General features: G+C 43.5%; 1 protein-coding gene across 8 annotated transcripts in view; it reads right to left on the reverse strand.

Annotated features, from left to right (window-relative positions):
- The window catches only part of LOC109866042 (double C2-like domain-containing protein alpha), a 79110-nt gene that overhangs the window by 44533 nt on the left and 12868 nt on the right, over positions 1-21709 (reverse strand). For 5 of the 8 annotated variants that reach the window (XM_020454594.2, XM_020454593.2, XM_020454589.2 and 2 more), the window contains one exon: positions 470-825. In XM_020454594.2, the coding sequence (XP_020310183.1) occupies positions 470-821 (352 nt within the window). In that variant the 5' untranslated portion in view covers positions 822-825. Of the gene's footprint in view, positions 1-469; positions 826-1962; positions 2147-2519; positions 2580-21709 lie in introns of all 8 variants that reach the window. The other 3 variants (XM_031799531.1, XM_031799528.1, XM_020454591.2) reach the window with 2 other exon arrangements.

The following is a 21709-nucleotide window of genomic DNA, read 5'->3' on the forward strand; positions in this document are numbered from 1 at the left end:
TACTCACTCCGTGTTACTCTACTCTGTCACTTCACTCTGTTACTCCACTCTGTTACTCCCCTCTGTAATTTCGCCCTGTTAACTCCATCATGTTACTCCACCCCGTTGTTCCACTCTGTTTCTTTACCCTATTACTTCCCTCTGTTATTCCCCTCTGTCACGTCACCCTGTTAGTCCACCCCATTACTCCACTCAATTACTCTACCCTCTTACTCCACTCTGTTGTTCCACTCTGTTTCTTTACCCTATTACTTCCCTCTGTTATTCCCCTCTGTCACATCACCCTGTTAGTCCACCCCATTACTCCACTCAATTACTCTACCCTCTTACTCCACTCTGTTACTCCACTGTGTTTCTACACCCACTTACTCCACCCTGTGCGACCCACTTACTCGACCCTGGGTATGTACTGCATTACTCTACCCTGTTGCTCCACTCTGATACTCCACTCCATAACCCTTCCACTCACTGCTGTCATCGCTGTCACAGCTGTCAATCTCGATTGATGTGTCCATGCTACCCATGGCCGACAACGTGCCCCCTCCACCGTCTCCCGTTGCCCCCGCCAACAGTGGGGACAACAGGCCACCGCCGCCCCCTCCTCCTCCCCCTACTGCCCCTCCTCCGCTGCTGGGGCTGAGCGTGGAGGTAAACCCAGATGGATTGGCTGGATTCAACTCAGAGACGGAGGAAGTGGGCGAGAGGCGGGGAAAGTAGGCAGAGATCTGTCGTATGGGGCGGATTGGCCCGGGACAGACGTCAATGGCCATGTGTTCCTGGATGGAGATGGTCAGGCGCTTGTTTCCCTTTCGCACAGTCATAGGGCTGGAGGGGGAAAGAAACAGTTGTTATAGTCAGGGAATAGACACAAATCATGATATTGACCTTGAGGATATATTCAGTTGTGGTACTTAGTCTTTGATGACATCTGATCCTTTTTACCATCTAACCACTTTGTGTTTTCCAACTCAGTCCCGGGGGTTGTACGTATCAAGCGATTCGATTTGTTGTGTTACAAAGTGGGATTAAAATGGATTTAATTGTAATTTTTTGTCAACGATCTACACAAAATACTAACAACATTAACATTTATTAAAAAATAAAAAATATAACATATACAGTATATCTTCATTAGATAAGTATTCTTGTTAGATACGCATTCATGAGTCAATACACTTTTGGCGGTGATTACAGCAGTGAGTCTTAGCGATTTCTACACCTGGATTGCGCAACATTTATTATTTTCAAAATTCTTCAAGCTCTGCCAAATTTGGTTGTTGATCAATGCTAGACAACCATTTTCAGTTCTTGCCATAGATTTCAAGCAGATTTAGGTCAAAACTGTAACTTGGTCACTCAGAAACAATCACTGTCTTCTTGGTAAGCAACTCCAGTGTAGATTTGGCCTTGTGTTTCAGGTTATTGTCCTGCTGAAAGGTGAACTGCTTTCCAGTGTCTGGTGGAAAGCAGACGGAACCAGATTTTCCTCTAGGATTTTGCCTGTGCTCAAATCCATTCCGTTTCTTTTTTATCCTGAAAAACGATTACAAGCATACCCATAACATGATGCAGCCACCACTATGCTTGAAAATATGGAGAGTGGCACTCAGTAATGTGTTGCATTGGATTTGCCCCAAACATAACACTTTTTCTATTCAGGACAAAATGTTTATTGTTTTGCAAAACAATGTGTAGTATTACTTTAGTGCCTTGTTACAAACAGGATACATGTTGTGGAATAATTGTGATTTGTACAGGCTTCCTTCTTTTCACTCAGTCAATTAGGTTATTAGTGTGGAGTAACTACAAAACTCTAACTGTTTTCACCATTGGCCTCACAGGGAAATCCCTTGGCGGTTTCCTTCCTCTCCGGCAACTGAGTTAGGAAGGACGCCTGTATCTTTGCAGTGACTGGGTGTATTGATACACCATCCAAAGTGTATTTAATAAGAACATACGCACATCCAGGAACTTTCCGCAGGAGCTGGAGTTGTAGGCAAACTCATGGAAAACACTGCTGCTCATGCTCCCAGGTGAAATTTATTAACAACGTTTCGACCCTTAGGTCTTCATCAGGTATCCAAATCCCCGGTGGGGGTGGAAGGTCCTATATACGTACAGGGGCAGTACTCAGTGACATCACTTCCTGAAACAGGAGGTAAATTCTTAAAAATATATATTTTCACAATATTAACATTCAATGTATCAAAATATATAATCATACACAGGGAATGTGATCAATATTCACAGTAATATACATACAATATTCAATTTTGATTTTTTTAAAAACAACTAGACATATTGAAACTATAGAAACAGTTCCAAGTCAAACTCCTCATTAAGGCCAAGAGGAGACTGTGTTGAGCCTGCGGATCCAGAAATATTCCCTTTGAAGAAGTTTCCTCTCAAAGTCCCCTCCCCTGTGTGACATCTTGACCATTTCTATTCCAATGTATCACAGAGAGCTAATAGGATGTCTAGCTTGTACAAAATGAGAAGTAACTGGATTTTTGTCTCACCTGTTCGTATATTGCTGCGGTGCTCACTGATCTGTGTCTTAAGGCTTCTACGGGTTTTACCTATGTAAGACAGACCACAAGGACATTTCAACATGTAAATAATATTGGTGGAAATGCAGGTAATCAGGCCCTTGATCTTAAACCTTTGTCCTGTGTGTGGGGAGGGGTGGAGTGGTGTAAATGAGTTGCATTTGTAGGTCAAGCTGCATTGAGCACATTAGCCACATTTGTAATTACCCTCCAGAACCTTGTCCCAAAAAGTTTCCCTTTTCTCTGGTGGGTAATCAGATTTAACCACAATATCTCTCACGTTGGGGGTCTTTTAAAAACCATGCGTGGGGGATATTTAAAAATGGGTTTCAATTGAGGGTCAGTATCAATAATGTACCAGTGTTTCCTGATACTGTCCTTAAATGCCTTTCCCAATGGTGAGTATTGGGTAAAGCATGATGGGACATGTTCTGATTTTTCTTTGACTTTTGTGTTAAACCTTCAAAACGATGATTGGCATGTTTTACCCAATTGTCTTTGTACCCCCTTTCCTTAAATCTTTGTGAGGTCCGTGGTCTGTTTCTGATAAGAAGCATCAGAGCTGCATATTCTTCTGATATGACTGAATTGACTTATAGGGAGACTTTTAAAAAGTGGACGTGGATGAAAGCTGTTACCTCTGAGGGCATTTCTGTCCGTAGGTTTCCTATAGAGATCTGTAGAGGGAGGGTTTGTCCTTAATAACCGTCACATCAAGAAAACTGATTTGTGATAGGTCATAGTTAATGGTGAAGTGAAGGTGTTAATTCATAGTCTTTAGGTAAGTGTCACACCCTGATCTGTTTCACCTGTCTTTGTGATTGTCTCCACCCGCCTCCAGGTGTCGCCCATCTTCCCCATTATCCCCTGTGTTTTTAGACCTGTGTTCTCTGCTAGTCTGTTGCCAGTTCATCGTGTTTGTTTAAGCCAACCAGAGTTTTGTGTCTCAGCTCCTGCTTTTTCCAGTTTCCCTTTTCTCGCCCTCCTGCTTCTGACCCTGTCCTGACTCTGAGCCCGCCTGCCTGACCACTCTGCCTGCCCCTGAGCCTGCCTGTACCGTTGCCCACCTCTGGATTACCGACCTCTGCCTGACGCCGAGTCTGCCTGCCGCCAAGTACTGTTGCCCCACCTCTGGTTTACTGACCCCTGCCTGCCTTGACCTGTCTATTGCCTGCCCCTGTTGGGATATTAAACTATTGTTTATTCGATGTGGTCTGCATCTGGGAATTCCAAAAGTTCTTTCTGGGCGCCTGTATAGATCACAAATGTCATCCAAATATCTCTGAATTAGGAGAATATTGGGGAGAAAAGGGTTAAGGTCTGGATTCAGCACCACCTGTTTTTCAAACATTCCTAGATATAGGAGAGCATAATTAGGAGCCATAGTGCTCCCCATTGCTGTCTCCTTTGGTCTGAAGGAAAAAGTCTCCTCTGAAGAGAAAATAGTTGGAGGTTAGTGCCAGTTCAGCCAAGTCCACAGTACAATTGGTGCTGGGTACAGCATTAGAGGGACGTTCATTGAGGTAGAACTTGAGGGCCTCTAGGCCGCCCTGATGGGGGATGTTAGTATATAGACTGGTAACATCAAAAGTACACAATAGAATTTTCAGGTATATGGTCCACAGATTTCCAAAAATGTATAAAATCAATAGTCTCTAGTATACGTGGGGAGGGAGATCGCCCAGAGTTTCACAAAATGGTCTACAAAGGTAGAGATATTATCTGTCAGAGATCCATTACTACTCACAGTGGGTCTGCCTGGTATAGGTGGTGTCATGCTCTTGTGAATTTTGGGTAGAGAGTATTAATACAGGTGTGGTTGGGCAGTCAACTTTCATAAACTCATTTGGTCTTTGTAATTTCCCCTTCATTCATAAATTTTTTCAGAGACTTGAATTGATTAGTTTGGTCTTTTATTTTTCAGTTCCATAAGAGATTCTTTCTCTGCTTTGGACATATTGTGGAATACCTTCTTTTTTTTCTTAGCCAGGATATTATGTACATCTTTCTTATCTAGGCGGCAATATGTTTCGAGGGTTGTCTTTTAGGTGGTAAAAATGTGCTTTTCCTCTTAAAATATGTATTTTCCCTTGTCATGTCCTCAGTCAGGTTCATTGTCATTCAGGTTATCCATGGGAAAAACATTAGCACTATTTCCTGTCTGGTTACTAATATAGTTCAATAGATTAACATTGGCAAGTGCATAGGGAATTTAGCCAATCTCAAACTGAGGAAACTTTTGAAAGTCTATAACTGTATCCTTGGCCTGAGATGTTGGGGAAATGATCCCTTACCTAGGGCAGATGAACATGTATCAGATACGGTAATAAACCTGTCCAACAGGTGTGTCTTTTGCTCCATGTGTGGTGCGGGGATTTCGGGTGTTACCGTCTTCGTACATAGTCCTCTCCTGCATTTCTTGCGGGGACGCAGGGTTGTCGGTGGTCGTGATGACTGCCTATTCGATGATGTCGTCCATCGGGATTCCCCCAAAAAGAAGACGTTCCGGCTCTGGATTGGTCACTGGAGTCAGATGTGAGGGAGTTGGTTGATCGCCACATTAATGGCCCTCTAGGATCATGGCTGGGCTGGCATATACCCTTCCAGCTTGCTTGTGGGGGAGGGCCAATAGTGCCGATCCAGTCTCCGGCCATCCCTCCAAAAATATACGTTCTACTCCTTGTAGTCCGCAGTATCACTCTCAAACTTTTTCCGCTTGTTTGTCTTTTTGAAGGTTTAACACAGTTGGAAAGCCTTCCACCAAAAGTCAAAGAAAAATCAGAACATGTCCCATCATGCTTTACCCAATACTCACCATTGGGAAAGGCATTTAAGGACAGTATCAGGAAGCACTGGTACATTATTGATATTGACCCTCAATAGAAACCTATTTTTAAATATCCCCCACATACAGTGGGGAGAACAAGTATTTGATACTGGTTTGCACACACTTTTTGGCCCACTCCTCCATACAGACCTTCTCCAGATCCTTCAGGTTTCGGGGCTGTCGCTGGGCATTACGGACTTTCAGCTCCCTCCAAAGATTTTCTATTGGGTTCAGGTCTGGAGACTGGCTAGGCCACTCCAGGACCTTGAGATGCTTCTTACGGAGCCACTCCTTAGTTGCCCTGGCTGTGTGTTTTGGGTCGTTGTCATGCTGGAAGACCCAGCCACGACCAATCTTCAATGCTCTTACTGAGGGAAGGAGGTTGTTGGTCAAGATCTAGCGATACACGGCCCCATCCATCCTCCCCTCAATACGGTGCAGTCGTCCTGTCCCCTTTGCAGAAAAGCATCCCCAAAGAATGTTTCCATCTCCATGCTTCACGGTTGGGATGGTGTTCTTGGGGTTGTACTCATCCTTCTTCTTCCTCCAAACACGGCGAGTGGAGTTTAGACCAAAAAGCTCTATTTTTATCTCATCAGACCACATGACCTTCTCCCATTCCTCCTCTGGATCATCCAGATGGTCATTGGCAAACTTCAGATGGGCCTGTACATGCGCTGGCTTGAGCAGGGGGACCTTGCGTGCGCTGCAGGATTTGAATCCATGATGTCATAGTGTGTTACTAATGGTTTTCTTTGAGACTGTGGTCCCAGCTCTCTTCAGGTCATTGACTAGGTCCTACCGTGTAGTTCTGGGCTGATCTCTCACCTTCCTCATGGTCATTGATGCCCCACGAGGTGAGATCTTGCATGGAGCCCCAGACCGAGGGTGATTGACCGTCATCTTGAACTTCTTCCATTTTCTAATAATTGTACCAACAGTTGTTGCCTTCTCACCAAGCTGCTTGCCTATTGTCCTATAGCCCATCACAGCCTTGTGCAGGTCTACAATTTTATCCCTGATGTCCTTACACAGCCCCCTGGTCTTGGCCATTGTGGAGAGGTTGGAGTCTGTTTGATTGAGTGTGTGGACAGGTGTCTTTTATACAGGTAACAAGTTCAAACAGGTGCAGTTAATACAGGTAATGAGTGGAGAACAGGAGGGATTCTTAAATAAAAACTAACAGGTCTGTGAGAGCTGGAATTCTTACTGGTTGGTAGGTGATCAAATACTTATGTCATGCAATAAAATGCAAATTAATTACTTAAAAATCATACAATGTGATTTTTTGGATTTTTGTTTTAGATTCCGTCTCTCACAGTTGAAGTGAAGCTATTACAGACCTCTACATGCTTTGTAAGTAGGAAAACCTGCAAATTGGCAGTGTATCAAATACTTGTTCTCCCCACTGAATGGGTTTTAAAAGACCCCCAAACGTGAGAGATATTCTGGTTAAATCTGATTACCCACCAGAGAAAAGGGAAACGTAATTACAATGTGGCCAATGTACTCAAAGCAGCTTTACGTACAAATGTAACTCATTTAATTGAATTCCACTTTGATATTATGGTGTATTGTGTGTAGGCCAGTGACAAAAACATCTACATTTAATAAATGTCTAATTCAGGCTGTAACACAACAAAATGTGGAAAAAGTCAGTGAATACTTTCTGAAGGCACTGTAAAAGGTGAAATTTATCCTGAATTATCAGTCCAGCTATGGGGCCAGGATTGGTAATTTACCCGTTTTACACAGTGCTTTCAAATATTCTGCACACATACAAGTATTTGATAAGTCCCTCAGTCGAACACAGATTCAACCACAAAGACCAGGGAGGTTTTCCACTGCCTCACAAAGAAGGGCACCTATTGGTAAAAATATAAAAAAGCAGACATGAATATCCCCTTGAGCATGTATCACTACACCTAGTCACTACAAAGATACAGGCATCCTTCTAAATTCAGTTGCCGGAGAGGAAGGAAACCACTCAGGGATTTCACCACAAGGCCAATGGTGACTTTAAAACAGTTATAGAAGAAAACTGAGGATGGATCAACAATATTGCAGTTACTCCAAAATACTAGGAAGGAAGTCTGTACAGAATAAAAATATTCCAAAACATGGGATCCTGTTCACAAGGCACTAAAGTACAACTGCAAAAAATGCATCAAAGCCATTCACTTTTTGTCCTAAATACAAAGTGTGATTTACTTGACACCTACATTACATGACCAAAAGTATACACCTGCTCGTCAAACATTTCATTCCAAAATCATGGGCATTAATATGGAGTTGGCCACCACTATGCTGCTATAACAGCCTCCACTCTTCTGGGAAGGCTTTCTACTAGATGTTGAAACGTTGCGCTGGGTACTTGCTTCCAGTTGCCACAAGAGCATTAGTGCGGTCGGGAACTGATGTTGGGCGATTAGACCTGGCTTGCAGTTGGCATTCCAATTCATCCCAAAGGTGTTCGATGGGGTGAGGTCAGGGCTCTGTGTAGGCCAGTCAAGTTCTTCCACAACAATCTCGACAAACCATTTCTGTATGGACCTCGCTTTGTGCAGGGGGTAATGCTTTTGTCACGACTTCTGCCGACTTCCGCCGGCTTTCTAGCCTCCATCGATCTACATTTCTTTTTCCATTTGTTTTGTCTTGATTGTACACACCTGCTTTCCATTACGTTATAATTTATTCCCTATTTAACCCTCTGGTTCCATCATGGTTTTGTGCGTGTTTATTGTTGTCAAGTTGTCTCGTTAATGTGCTCTGGATATTCGTTCTCCTTGATAGAAGACTGTTTGTTGAGTAAAGTTACTATTATTACTCATCTCTGTGTCCTGCGCCTGACTCCACCTTACCCACAGCACCTAGACTATTTACAGTCTTGCTGAAACGGGAAAGGGCCTTCTCTGAACTGTTGCCACAAAGTTGGAAGCAAAGAACCATCTAGAATGCCATTGTATGCTGTAGCGTTAAGATTTTCCTTCACTGGAACTAAGGAGCTTAGCCATAAAAGAAGCCCCAGACCATTATTCCTCCTCCACCAAACCTTACAGTTGACACTATGCATTGAGGCAAGTAGCGTTCTCCTGGCATCAGCCAAACCCAGATATATCTGTCGGACTGCCAGCTGGTGAAGCGATTCATCACTCCAGAGAACGCATTTCCACTGCTCCCAATTTCAATGGCAGCGAGCTTTACACCACTCCAGCCTACACTTGGCGTTGCGCTTACTGATCTTAGGCTTTTGGGTGGCTGTTAGGCCATGGAAACTCATATATTTACTCATGTATTTACAGTTGTTGTGACATACTGTATATTGTGTTATTTTATGTCTAGTTATGATGCCTACATAAGAGTGTCAAAACCCACATTTATTCAAATCAGCTTTTTATCTGCCAGGAAGTTTCCTTTAGTTTGAACGTTAGTTTCTTAAATCCTTTGTTGTTGTTGTAATTAATTATTTTCCGGCGTTTTATTTCATTGTATTTTGAATAACTTCTAGAAAATACACTTCGTGACACTGTCATAAAGCATTATGACCATCGCGTGTGTCACTTTGCTGGGACTAAGAAAATGATAATGATAATTTAATATTGTCAATTTCATAAAATGTTATATCTGTGGCATAACGTGTTATGATGCTAGGAATGAAGTAAATTGTTACCAAAAGGGTTGTGTTTTGGGCAAATCCAAAACAACACATTACTGTCACGCCCTGGTCTTAGTATTTTGTGTTTATATATTTATTTGGTCAGGCCAGGGTGTGACATGGGGTTATTTTGTGTTGTGTTGTGGTATTGGGGGTTTTAGTAGGTATTGGGATTGTGGCTGAGTAGGGGTGTCTAGCATAGTCTATGGCTGCCTGAGGTTCTCAATCAGAGTCAGGTGATTCTCGTTGTCTCTGATTGGGAACCATATTTAGGTAGCCTGGGTTTCACTGTGTGTTTGTGGGTGATTGTTCCTGTCTCAGTGTTTTGTATTTCACCAGATAGGCTGTATAGGTTTTCACATTTCCGTTTGTTGTTTTTGTATGTTTCGTATTTATCGTCATTAAAGATGTATCGAATTAACCACGCTGCATTTTGGTCCGACTCTCCTTCAGGAAGAAAGCCGTAACAATTACTGAGTACCACTCTCCATATTTTTAAGCATAGTGGTGGCTACATCTTGTTATGGGTATGCTTGTAATTGTTAAGGAATGGGGAGTTTTTCCAGTATAAAAAATAAACAGAATTGAGCTAAGCACAGGAAAAATCCTAGAGGAAAACCTGGTTCAGTCTGTTTCCACTTGACACTGGGAGATTAATTCACTTTTCAGCAGGACAATAAATAACCTAAAACACAATTCCAAATCTACACTGGAGGGAGTTGCTTACCAAGAAGACAGTGAATGTGTGGCCGAGTTACAGTTTTGACTTAATTCTGCTTGAAAATCTATGGCAAGACCTGAAATTGGTTGTCTAGCAAGGATCAGCAACCAATTTGACAGAGCTTCAAGAATTATGAAAATAATATTGGGCAAATGCTGCACAATCCAGCTGTGGAAAGCTCTTAGAGACTTACCCAGAAATACTCACAGCTGTAAACACTGTCAAAGGTGCTTCCTTCATGTATTGACTCGGGGGTGTAAATACATACAGAAGCAGTCAAAAGTTTGGATACACCCACTTTTTATTTATACTATTTTCTACATTGTAGAATAATAGGGAAGACATCAAAACTATGGAATAACACATGTGGAATCATGTAGTAACCAAAAAAAAAGTGTTAAAAAATCCAAATATATTTGAGATTTGAGATTCTTCAAAGTAGCCACCCTTTGCCTTGATGACAGCTTTGCACACGCTTGGCATTCTCTCAACCAGCTTAACCTGGAATACTTTTCCAACAGTTTTGTAGGAGTTCCCACACATGCTGAGCACTTGTTGGCTGCTTTTCCTTCACTCTGCGGTCCAACTCATCCCAAACCATCTCAATTTGGTTGAGGTCGAGGGATTGTGGAGGCCAGGTTATCTGATGCAGCACTCCATCACTTTCCTTCATGGTCAAATAGCCCTTACACAGTCTGGAGGTGTGTTGGGTCATTGTTTTGTTGAAAAACAAATGATAGTCCCACTAAGCCCAAACCAGATGGGATGGCGTATCGCTGCAGAATGCTGTGGTAGTCATGCTGGTTAGGTGTGCCTTGAATTCTAAATAAATCACAGACAGTGTCACCAGCAAAGCACCCCCACACAATAACACCTCCTCCTCCATGCTTTACGGTGGGAAATACACATGGAGATCATCCGTTCACCCACACCGCGTCTCAAAAAGACACGGCGGATGGAACCAAAAATCTCCAGTTTGGACTCCAGACCAAAGGACAAATTTCCACCAGTCTAATGTCCATTGCTCATGTTTCTTGACCAAAGCAAGTCTCTTCTTTTTATCAGTGTCCTTTAGTAATGGTTTCTTTGCAGCAATTTGACCATGAAGGCCTGATTCACACAGTCTCCTCTAAACAGCTGATGTTGAGATGTGTCTGTTACTTGAACTCCGTGAAGCATTTATTTGGGCTGCAATTTCTGAGGCTGGTAACTCTAATGAACATATCCTCTGCAGCAGAGTTAACTCTGGTTCTTCCATTCCTGTGGCGGTCCTCATGAGAGATGGTTTCAGCGCTTGATGTTTTTTGCAACTGCACTTGAAGAAACTTTCATAGCTCTTGACATTTTCCGTATTGACATTCATGTGTTAAAGTATTGATGGAATTAAATTTATCTTTGCTTATTTGAGCTGTTCTTGCCATAATATGGGCATGTTCTTTTACCAAACATGGCTATCTTCTGTATAGCTCCCTACCATGTCACAACACAACTGATTCGCTCAAATGCATTAAGGAAAGAAATTCCACAAATTCACTTTTAAGAAGGCACACCTGTTAACTGAAATGCATTCCAGGTGACTACCTCATGAAGCTGGTTGAGAGAGTGCCAAGAGTGTGCAAAGCTGTCATCAAGTTAAAAGGTGGCTATTTAAAGAATCTCAAATATAAAACACTTTTTTTAGTTACTACATGATTCCATGTGTTATTTCATAGTTTTGATGTCTTCATTATTATTCTAAAATGTAGAAAATAGTTCAAATAAAGAAAAACCTTGAATGAGTAGGTGTTCTAAAACTTTTGACCGGTAGTGTACCTCACAGTCTTAGCCATGATGAAAGCTATTGATGAACTTTCCGAGCATAACCAAATTGTGATTAAACCTGCCTATAAAGGCGGCGCTATTGTCATCCAGAATCTATCAGACTATAAAACAGAAGCCTATCGCCAGCTGTATGATTCATATTTCTATAGGAAACTTAAGGCCGAACCTAGCCGTGATTTTCAGACTAAGATAGCTAACAGTGCGCATCCTAATGCACTTAAAAACGAGTGCCAATCCCACTGACGTTGACATCTACAGGGCTGCAGCCATGAAACAGCCTTTATTCGACAGAGATTAATCTTCCCAGGGCGTGGAGGAAGCGTGCTGCACTGCACTCTTCAACCTGCGCCAAGAGTTGCTGGGCAAAAGTGTGAAAACAAGAAAAACTGATCTGTTACATGTATAACCACATTTATCCCTAAAGCATATACTGATTGATAACATAATTATGTGATTCAGCACTGGCATCTACTTACATCTGATCCTACGCTGAGCCAGCTATTTAAAGATCCCCCCCTTTTTTATAAACAAGGATCCGAACGTCCACAAGAAACTTGTTAGAGCAACCTTAATTCTGGTCCCAAACAAACCCTCCTTGCGCCTCTCAGAGAAGGCAATCATCTCTGTGGCAATTAAGCACAGTGTAATAATACAGTAAAAAGCGCTGACTTTGGTCTGGTAAAAGGTTTAACATTCAAGGTTTTATTACATGTGTAATACTCCGGGTGTCGTGGGTGTGGAGTCAAACGCAGGAGACAGAGAGTACAATGCTGTGCTCTTTAATTGCACCCAACGCACCACAGGGTGCTCACAATAATAACGGCCCCAAAACACAGGGAATGAAAAATTACTACTGAAAAATGTACGACCAGGAACTAGCACGTTCCTCTACTACAGAGCCGAAGGCTACAATGAATAATCCCGCACAACAACCAGGCGGGCCGGCTGTCTAATAAAGACAAACTAATCATCACAAACAGGTGCTACCAATAAACATACAAGGAGGGGGAGGAAAGACAATCAGTGGCAGCTAATAGGCCGGTGACCACGACCGCCGAGCGCCACCCGACCGGGAAGAGAAACCACTCTAGGTCGGACTCGTGACAACATGTAACACAATGAATGTTATTTACATCTTATGTTACCCATGTGATATGTTGTATGCTGGGAAAACCTCTTGGCGCCTTAAGCAAATAATTAGTGAGCATAAGGCATTAGTGAGCGTATGATGAAAATTACTCTGTTGCCTGCCACTTTAACAAATGTTCACACAGTGTCACTTTACTTTTTCAGGGTATTGAAAAAGGTTTACCTTTACCCAGAGGAGGGAGCACTGAGAAAAATATGTACCAAAGGGAACTCTTTTGGCACTTTACAACCATCAGGGCTTAAAGTGGAACTGCACCCACTGATTTGGCCTAGTTTTATGGCTTGTTCCTCAAGAAATGCTGGTGAGTTGCCTTGGGGGTGTGGTTAGATGTGGGTGTTTCTTGGGTGTGTCCTCAGAACTTTGCCCACGGCTGTTTCCCCCCCACTCAATCACAACAAACAACCCTCTTGCAGGTTGAGTTCAATAACTACAGGCAGATGTATGGTGAGATGACAGAGTGAATAGGTCAGTAGCCTACAGAGCATGAGAAGAATGCAATTGCTGAATGTATGTACATATTCTAAACTAAGTGTTTTGATAACTTTCAGATGTAGTCACAGGTCGAATAAACAACCCTTTACATAATACAATAAAAGCAGTATTCTGCTAATATAACAATGTGCACATTTCATCTTTCATTGTCATTCCCAGCTGATACAGATACTGTGCCTATCGGCATTTCTTCTGACGGTAATGGGGCTACCTTGGCAAAATACACAGGGGTTCTCCCTCCCCATATTGACTGATACCATTCAATTCAATAATCGAAAAGGCAATTGTGTCTAGTAAAATGTTTATGCCGAGTGTCAGGTCTCTCTCCAATCAGAGACACCAGTATCTCGCCGGTCTGTCAGTCGACTTTAACACATGATCATGGCTCCGTACAGGTTTTTGTGAACACACACACACACACACACACAGTCACTGTTCTATTATCAATGGCAGTTAGGTCATATCTAACACACAACAGGTACTATGTTGAAGTTTGAACAGGTCAGACTAAACCTACCAACCACATCGACGACCGTTGGTGACCTGGAAAGATGTGCAGCTGGAGGTAAAGTCAGGAAGTAGGTGCAGTCAGTGAGTTTAATAGGAACGAACATGGAGTGTATTCAAAAACAGGAGTAGAGTCTAAACATGAAAACAGGAAACAATACTACTCGTCCACCGAAACCCAACGATCATCTGGACCACACCCCTCCCAGTCCACCAGGTACTGGAGCCGACCCCCATGACGTCCAGGAGGGATCAGACAGCATAGGCGGAGCTTCCCTCGATGTCCAGGGGAGGTGGGGGGGGTGTTGTGGGGGACTGCATCAGCCAGGGAACCAGAAACCCCTTGAGGGGGGTAATGTGGAAAGAGGGTGAGATCTGGTAGTTAGTGGGAAGCTGTAATTGGTATGTCTCTTCATTGACCCACTTCATGGTGGTTGGGACTAGCCATGACCTAACTGCATCTACCTTCCTTGCGGGCTGATCCGATATCCCAAGAAGGAGACGATGGCCTGATGGAACAGGAACTTCTCCACTTTGACGTACAGATCGTTCTCCAGGAGGCATTCCAGGACTACTTGGACGTGGGCAATGTGCTCCTCCAAGTTGGACGAGTAGATCAGGATGTCATCGATATACACGACCACCTGATGCCCAAGCGTGTTCCGAAACATCTCGTTCACGAATGCCTGCCACAATGAAAGAGCATTGGCTAATCCATAAGGCATCACCGAGTACGGGTAGTGCCCAGACATCAGGCTGAAGGCCGTCTTCCATTCATCCCCCTTCTGGATGCGGATCAAATTGTAGGCACTCCGCAGGTCCAGCTTTGAAACAAAGCAGGCCCCGCGGAGCTGTTCAATGGGAGTCAGCAGTACTTGGTGGTGATGGCATTGAGACCTCTTTAGTTAATACATGGATTAAGACCCCCCTCCTTCTTGGCCATAAAGAAGAAACCTGCATTTAGCCAATGCTCTGTCAGTGTGGCAGGCATTCGTGAACGAGGTGTTTCGGGACACGTTGGGCGTCAGGTGATCGTGTATAGGTGAGGTGGATGGGCGGCTGAAACCCTGTTGGAGAGCATCCTGGATGTATTCCGCCATAGCCTTGATTTCAGCCACCGACATGGGGTAGATGTGGCTGCGCAGAGGCGCCGAGTCTGTTAGCAGGTCAATGGCACAGTCCCAGGGGAGATGAGGAGGGAGACAGGGTCTTGGAGAAAACAATCCTGGTAAACCTCCGGGATGTCGGTCTGGAGGGCAACCACAGGACTCTCCAACGTGGAATGACAGGGTAAGGGAAAGCAGTTTTCTTGGAGCAGGGGTCCCACGGTAATGGTGAGTGGTGCTGTGATGTGTGTGATTGTTCCAGATCCCAGTGGTCAGTTATCTAGCGCTTGAATCGGAAAAAGAGAGGAGAGCAGCTATGATGTTATGTTCAGGGAGGAGGCAAGAGCCTGGTCAATAAAATTCCCCATGGCACCAGAGTGCACTAGCGCTGTAGGAACAACACGAGGGACAGCCAGCTAGTGAAATCGGTACTAAAAAGGCTTTGGTGGAGACTGATGATGATGGAATACTCACACCTACCACAGGAGACGGATGATCACAGGGCCGTCAATCTGTTCTAGTGGCTCCCGGGTTTTGGGACGTAGCAGACACCGTTGAAGCTAGTGCCCTTCTTGACCACAGTAGGGACAGAGCCCCAGCTATCTCTGACGGCATTGCCCAGCTGCGGAGAGGCATGTGGCCTCTACCTCCATGGGTTCAGACTTTGACTCAGATTGGTCAATGAAGGAGGGAGAGAGGCGATGGGAGTGCTGACGCTCACGAAGGAGGTTATACATGCGGATGGCCATTGTGATGAGTGAGACCAGAAGGGTGCGTCCTCAGTCCCCTTCTTTATTCCCTGTATACCCACGACTGGGTGGCCTCACAAAGTTCACACAGTTCCAATTCACTGACAACACAATAGTAATAAGCCTGATTACCTACACGGAGGACGTAGGCACTCTGACAGCATGGTGCCAGGTAAACAACCTATCCCTCAACGTTATCAAAACAAAGGAGCTAATTGAGAACTTCAGGAGGAACCAGGCTGGACACGTACCCCATCCTCATCAACGAGGCTTCCAAACTGGAAGAATGGCTAATAGCTTCCCTCCTCATACCATCAGGTTGCTGTATAGCCACCACTGGTCAGCTAACACCTTTCCCATCCTCCTCCTACTCACCCTATGGACATGAGTTTCAATCTGAATGTCTGAGTGCTTTGATGCACGTTGGCTATATGTGGCCTCTGTCATTGTGTGTTTTTGTATGCTCTGATGAAGGTCTGATCACCGAAAGATCAGCAAATATAAGTTTAACATACAGATATTCCTTTTCATCTCAGCCTTTCTTATCCTGGCCATGCATTAGCCAATTAGCCTATCCCTGAAATGTTTCTAAATGGTCTACTCATGAGGCTTTTGCATTATTTACAATTGACATAGGCATACAGTACCTGCAGTACATACTCCATTCGGCTTGAATCCATCCCCATTTCCAAAGAGCGTCTCTTGTCCGGTTGCCAAAGACATGCTCAAAATGTTCAGTACTATAATGCCATATCAAAGGTAGGCTATATCTTGCTTATTGAGAATGTGCCTCACATACAATACAATTTACAGGAGCCTAGTATTTTTTGTGAGGAGAAGTGCAATGAGCAAAGGCCTATACTCATTGAAGCTAATTACAACAATATTGCCTGTCAACATTCCAGACATATTGAGCAAACACTGGATGTTTTTATTTTTTATTGTTGCTATGACTGGTTACCTTAGCCTATGCTATTTAATAAACTGTAGTATCAATACAAATTAACCTGGGTCGCTCCTCTTTTTAGTTCGCTGCAGCTAGCGACTGGAACGAGCTGCAAAAAACTCTCAAACTGGACAGTTTTATCTCCATCTCTTCATTCAAAGACGCAATCCTGGACACTCTTACTGACACTTGTGGCTGCTTTGCGTCTCTACCTTCTTGCCCTTTGTGCTGTTGTCTGTGCCCAATAATGTTTGTACCGTGTTTTGTGCTGCTACCATGTCGTGCTGCTGCCATGTTGTGTTGCTACCATGATGTTGTCATGTTGTGTTGCTACCATGGTGCGTTCTCATGTGTTGCTGCCATGCTATGTTGTTGTCTTAGGTCTCTCTTGATGTTGTGGTGTCTCTCTTATCATGATGTGTGTTGTTTAAAATAAAAAAAATCTCCGCCCCGTCCTCGCAGGAGGCCTTTTGCCTTTTGGTAGGCCGTCATTGTAAATTAGAATTTGTTCTTAACTGACTTGCCTAGTTAAGTCAAGGTTTAACCTACACAACTTGAGACAAATGTATGCAGTATTAAGCCATGGCCAAGCTCTCTTCACACCTACAACTGGTTTATTCATCAAAATCCAGACCCTTTGCACTTCCGCCAGCTACTGTTCTCATAATAATGGCTTTGAAACAGCAAAAAAAAAAATATCTGACACAACCTTAGATTTGCCATTGTGTTAGGTTTGTTAAAATAGAGCCCCTATACTTAGAATTATTCTTATATTTTAACTTATTAATTGTCTTATCTTATACTTGTGATGAGCATCCCCCCCCAAAAAAGTATATAATTGCTCCCTTAAAATTTCATCCTGAATAAAAGTCTGTCATTGGACTGATTCGGGAAAAAAACATCAGCATATCAGAGAAACAAATTACTGGTCTGAAGACAGTAAGGCAGTCAGGCCGGGGAACTAAAACGCCCTAACTCCAATACTCATTATCCCGGTCTGATAGCAGTGTCAGACCGGGAGCCACTTCAAACATGCACATTATCTTAACATGCAGCACACTGCCTCACCAAGCGTATTGAAGAGTTGGCTAATTATAAAAACGTCTGCTTTATGGAGGACGACAATTCTACATTGTGGCTGTAGACGTCTCAGTGGTTCTTGTACTGAGTGGTTCATATTGATTTCATCCCAGATGGCACCCTATTCCCTACATTGGGCTCTGGTCAAAAGCATTGCACTATATAGGGAATACGGTGACATTTGGGACGTTTACATTGTCTGGGCTCTGGTCAAAAATAGTGCACTATAGGGAATAGGGTACCATTTGGGACTCACACAGAGCACGGGTGTCTGTGGTGGCTGGTGATGTCCCACTGGGCACACCACATCGTTTCAGTGTGGATAAATGTTTGGTTGATATTTTTGGTCGATGACAACCTGTACACTGAGTGTACAAAACATGACAGAAACGATGTGCTGTGCCCAGTGGGATATCAACAGCCACCACAGACACCCATGCCCTGTGTTCAGGCGAAAGCTATGACTCCTTACTGATGTCACCTGTTAAATCCACTTCAATCTGTGTAGATGAAGGGGAGGAGACAGGCTAAAGAAGGATTTTTAAGCCTTGAGACATGGATTGTGTATGTGTGCCATTCAGAGAGTGAAGTGCCTTTGAACGGGGTATGGTAGCAGGTGCCAGGTGCACCGGTTTATGTCAAGAACTGCAACACTGCTGTGTTTTTCAACAGTTTCCCGTGTGTATCAAGAATGGTCCACCATCCAAAGGACAACCAGCCAACTTGACAACTGTGGGACGCATTGGCGTCAATATGGGGGTGCAATTCAATATTAGGAAGATGTTCTTAATGTTTTGTACACTCAGTGTATGATGATTGTTTGTGAGTGGGTGTGCGTGTGTGTAGAGTCAGTATAAATGTATGTGCATATCATATGTGTGAGCAAATTATGAAGTGAGTGTTTGTGTGTGTTGGAGTGTCAGTGTGCGTGAGTGTGTAGGGCCCTGTGAGTGTGCACAGCGAGGGTCAAGGGTCAACTCAGGGTCAACTCAGATAGTCTGTTGAGCAATTTGGTTAGCTATTTAGTTAGCTATTTAACACTCTTATGGCTTGGGGATAGAAGCTGTTCAGGAGCCTGTTGGTGTCAGACTTGATGCACTGGTACCGCTTGCCGTGCGGAAGCAGAGACTCTATGGCTTGGGTGGATGGAGTCTTTAACGATTTATAGAGGTCCTTGATGGCAGGGAGCTCGGCCCCAGTAATGTACCATCCTCTGTAGCGCCAATGCGATCTAGGGCAGTGCTATTGCCATACAAAGCAGTGATGCAGCCAATCAAGATGCTCTCAGTGGTACGGCTGTAGAACGTTTTGACGATTTAAGGGCCCATGCCAAAACTTTTCAACATCCTGAGGGGGAAGAGGCACTGTCACACTTTCTTTATGGTTGTGCGCGTGTGAGTGGACCATTTTATGTCTGTGATTTGGACACTGAGGAATTTGAAGCTCTCGACACACGCTACACTGCCACCCCGTCGATGTGAATGGGGGGCGTGTTCGCCCTTCCGTTTCCTGTAGTCCACAATCAGCTCCTTAGTCTTACTGACGTTGAGATTGAGGTTGTTCCGGCACTGCCAGGTCACTGACTTCCTCCCTGTAGGCTGTCTCATCATCCCCGGTGATCAGGCCTACTACCGTTGTGAAGTCAGCAAACTATGATGGTGTTGGAGTTGTGCATGGTCACGCAGTCGTGGCCTTATAACTTATAACATTTTAAAATGACATATTAACAAAATGGTGGGCTGGGCCAAGACTGATCAGCTCAACTAACCATTAAAAAGAATATTGTAAGAAGAGAATAGTTTCAGTAATATGTATCAGGCACGTTGTGTGTGAACGGAGGTGTGAGGATGGGATGAGTGAGTTTTGTACAAGTTGTGAACATGTTGATCTGAAGTAAAGACGATCAGTTTAATTGCACAACAAGCCTCTGTGTATTTGTAACACAGGGAGTATAGGAGAGGACTAAGAATATACCCCTGTTGGTCCCCCATGTTGAGGGTCAGTGTGGCGGAGGTGATATTGCCTACCCTCACCACCTGGGGTCGGCCCATCAGGAAGTCCAGGACACAGTTGCAGAGGGAGGTGTTCAGTCCCAGGGTCCTGAGCTTGGAGGGGATACTGGTGTTGAACACTGAGCATTAGTCAGTGAACAGAAATCTCACCTAGGTATCCCTCTTATCTAGGTGGGTGAGGGCAGTAAGGAGTGCAATTGAGATTGCGTTGTCTGTGGATCTGTTAAGGCAGTACACAAATTGGAGTGGGTCTAGGGTGTCTGGGATGATGGAGTTTATGTGTGTCATAACCAGCCTCTCAAAGCCTTTCATAGGGTGGTAGTCATTGTGGCATGATGTCTTAGAGTTCTTGGGAACATTAGAGGAATGTGACACACACTAAAGAAATGTTCAGTAGTGTCGACACACTTTGGGTCACTGATCAATGACTTTGAGAGTGCTTACAAAGTCATGAGGGTCATTGGTCATGTTGAGCCCAAGCTCTCTGCAGTGAATTGGGTGGAAGGAGGCAGAATTAATCTAGTTTTCTCTGACCTGGGATCAAACAAACATCTCCCAAGCTGACACCAGGTAGATCACCTCCACATTGACCAGGATACAGACCATTAGGCACCAAACAGAAAAGATGACAACCTGAACTTAATAATAAGAAACATTCATTTTCCGTTTTAAAACATTTTCCTTTACGTTTCCTAATGAACATGACCCTGACACAGACCTAGGTCATGGTCATTAGGAGTCTAGTTATGTGTGCTTCAATGGGATGTAATTCCCTTTCTATGCACTTTTCTCTTCACACGTATTCTGACCTTGAACTTAAGCATGAGAATAACATGCTATTCATCCGCTATTCGTTTTGGGTGGAGATCAAAGAAATGAACGTGTGGCGGAGGTGTGTCTACAGATACACCATATTCTGACCATGAATAAGGTTGATCGAACCTGCCGGTTCCAGGTAGAAAAAGCATCTACTTTCTTTTTTTCAGATAGAATCTCCAGGCACTGTAATTTATAAATTCATAGGAGCGATTGATGAGAGCTAGGTAAATTAGCAATCCGTTTGGAGAACTGGATTGTAAATGCACTATTGGATTTGACATTTTGAACATTGAGATATTAAAGACATGATTGATCCGACGCATAGTACATCAAGGAGGGAAAGAGACTGGGTCTCTGTAGCAAGACAGATAGCTGTGGACTGTGTTGGGTGACAAGAGGAGAGCAATGTATTGATACAGGGGAGACTGATGGACATCTGTGGATTAGATGAAGGGGTTGAGGTCAGGAGGTGAGGACAGATTCTCTTAAGGGAGTAATTAATGTTTACTCTCTCCCTGTAGAACCATAAAATGTAAGGACTGGAGAGAAGGAGAAGTGTCTTAAGTGGGATATATATCTGGATGGGAGAAATGTTAAGTTGTCTGAATATGGCCTCTACAGAACCTCTGGGAAGAATTCAACTTGGTTAAAGCTTCTCTAGTGTCCGTGAGTTATTTACTCTGAAAAAGAAGAACCTAACAACACATAGCAATTGTTTTAGATACATTTTCCTCATGATCCCTGGAGACGAATGTGATATCAGTCAAATTGAAGCAAATTGTAAATCATATCAACATGACATGTATTGCGGCCACTTTTAAACAGTGAAGTAGGCTATAAATAGCTGTGCCGTTATTCCGAATTTTTATTGGATGCCCTCATCATTTGCAGGGATGAATTTTCTCAATTTTATTCTACAATTTTTATAATGTTAAATATTAGCCACTATCGAGACCCACTGTCAGTAATACCCACATGAATTTATAACTGTCATTGAAGTGTTTTTTTCCTTCAATTTGTAGCCTAAATTTAGCATTATTCCATTCCATTCACCTGTCTTTCCTCGTCTGTGTAAATGTTCCCAATGGTCACTAGCAATAGTGTTTCATATTAGGCTAAAGTTGTGCAATAACTTGAGACATGTAGCCTATTTGAATCATTATGGAGCTTAGTGCACAGTTCACAACGACTGGACCGTTGCCATACAGTTCCATGATTAGTGAGGATTAGGGTAGATTTATAGGACTGTTGTTCAACCCTATTGTACACTTTTTT

Source organism: Oncorhynchus kisutch, linkage group LG20, assembly GCF_002021735.2.
Source record: "Oncorhynchus kisutch isolate 150728-3 linkage group LG20, Okis_V2, whole genome shotgun sequence".
Lineage (NCBI taxonomy): Eukaryota > Metazoa > Chordata > Actinopteri > Salmoniformes > Salmonidae > Oncorhynchus > Oncorhynchus kisutch.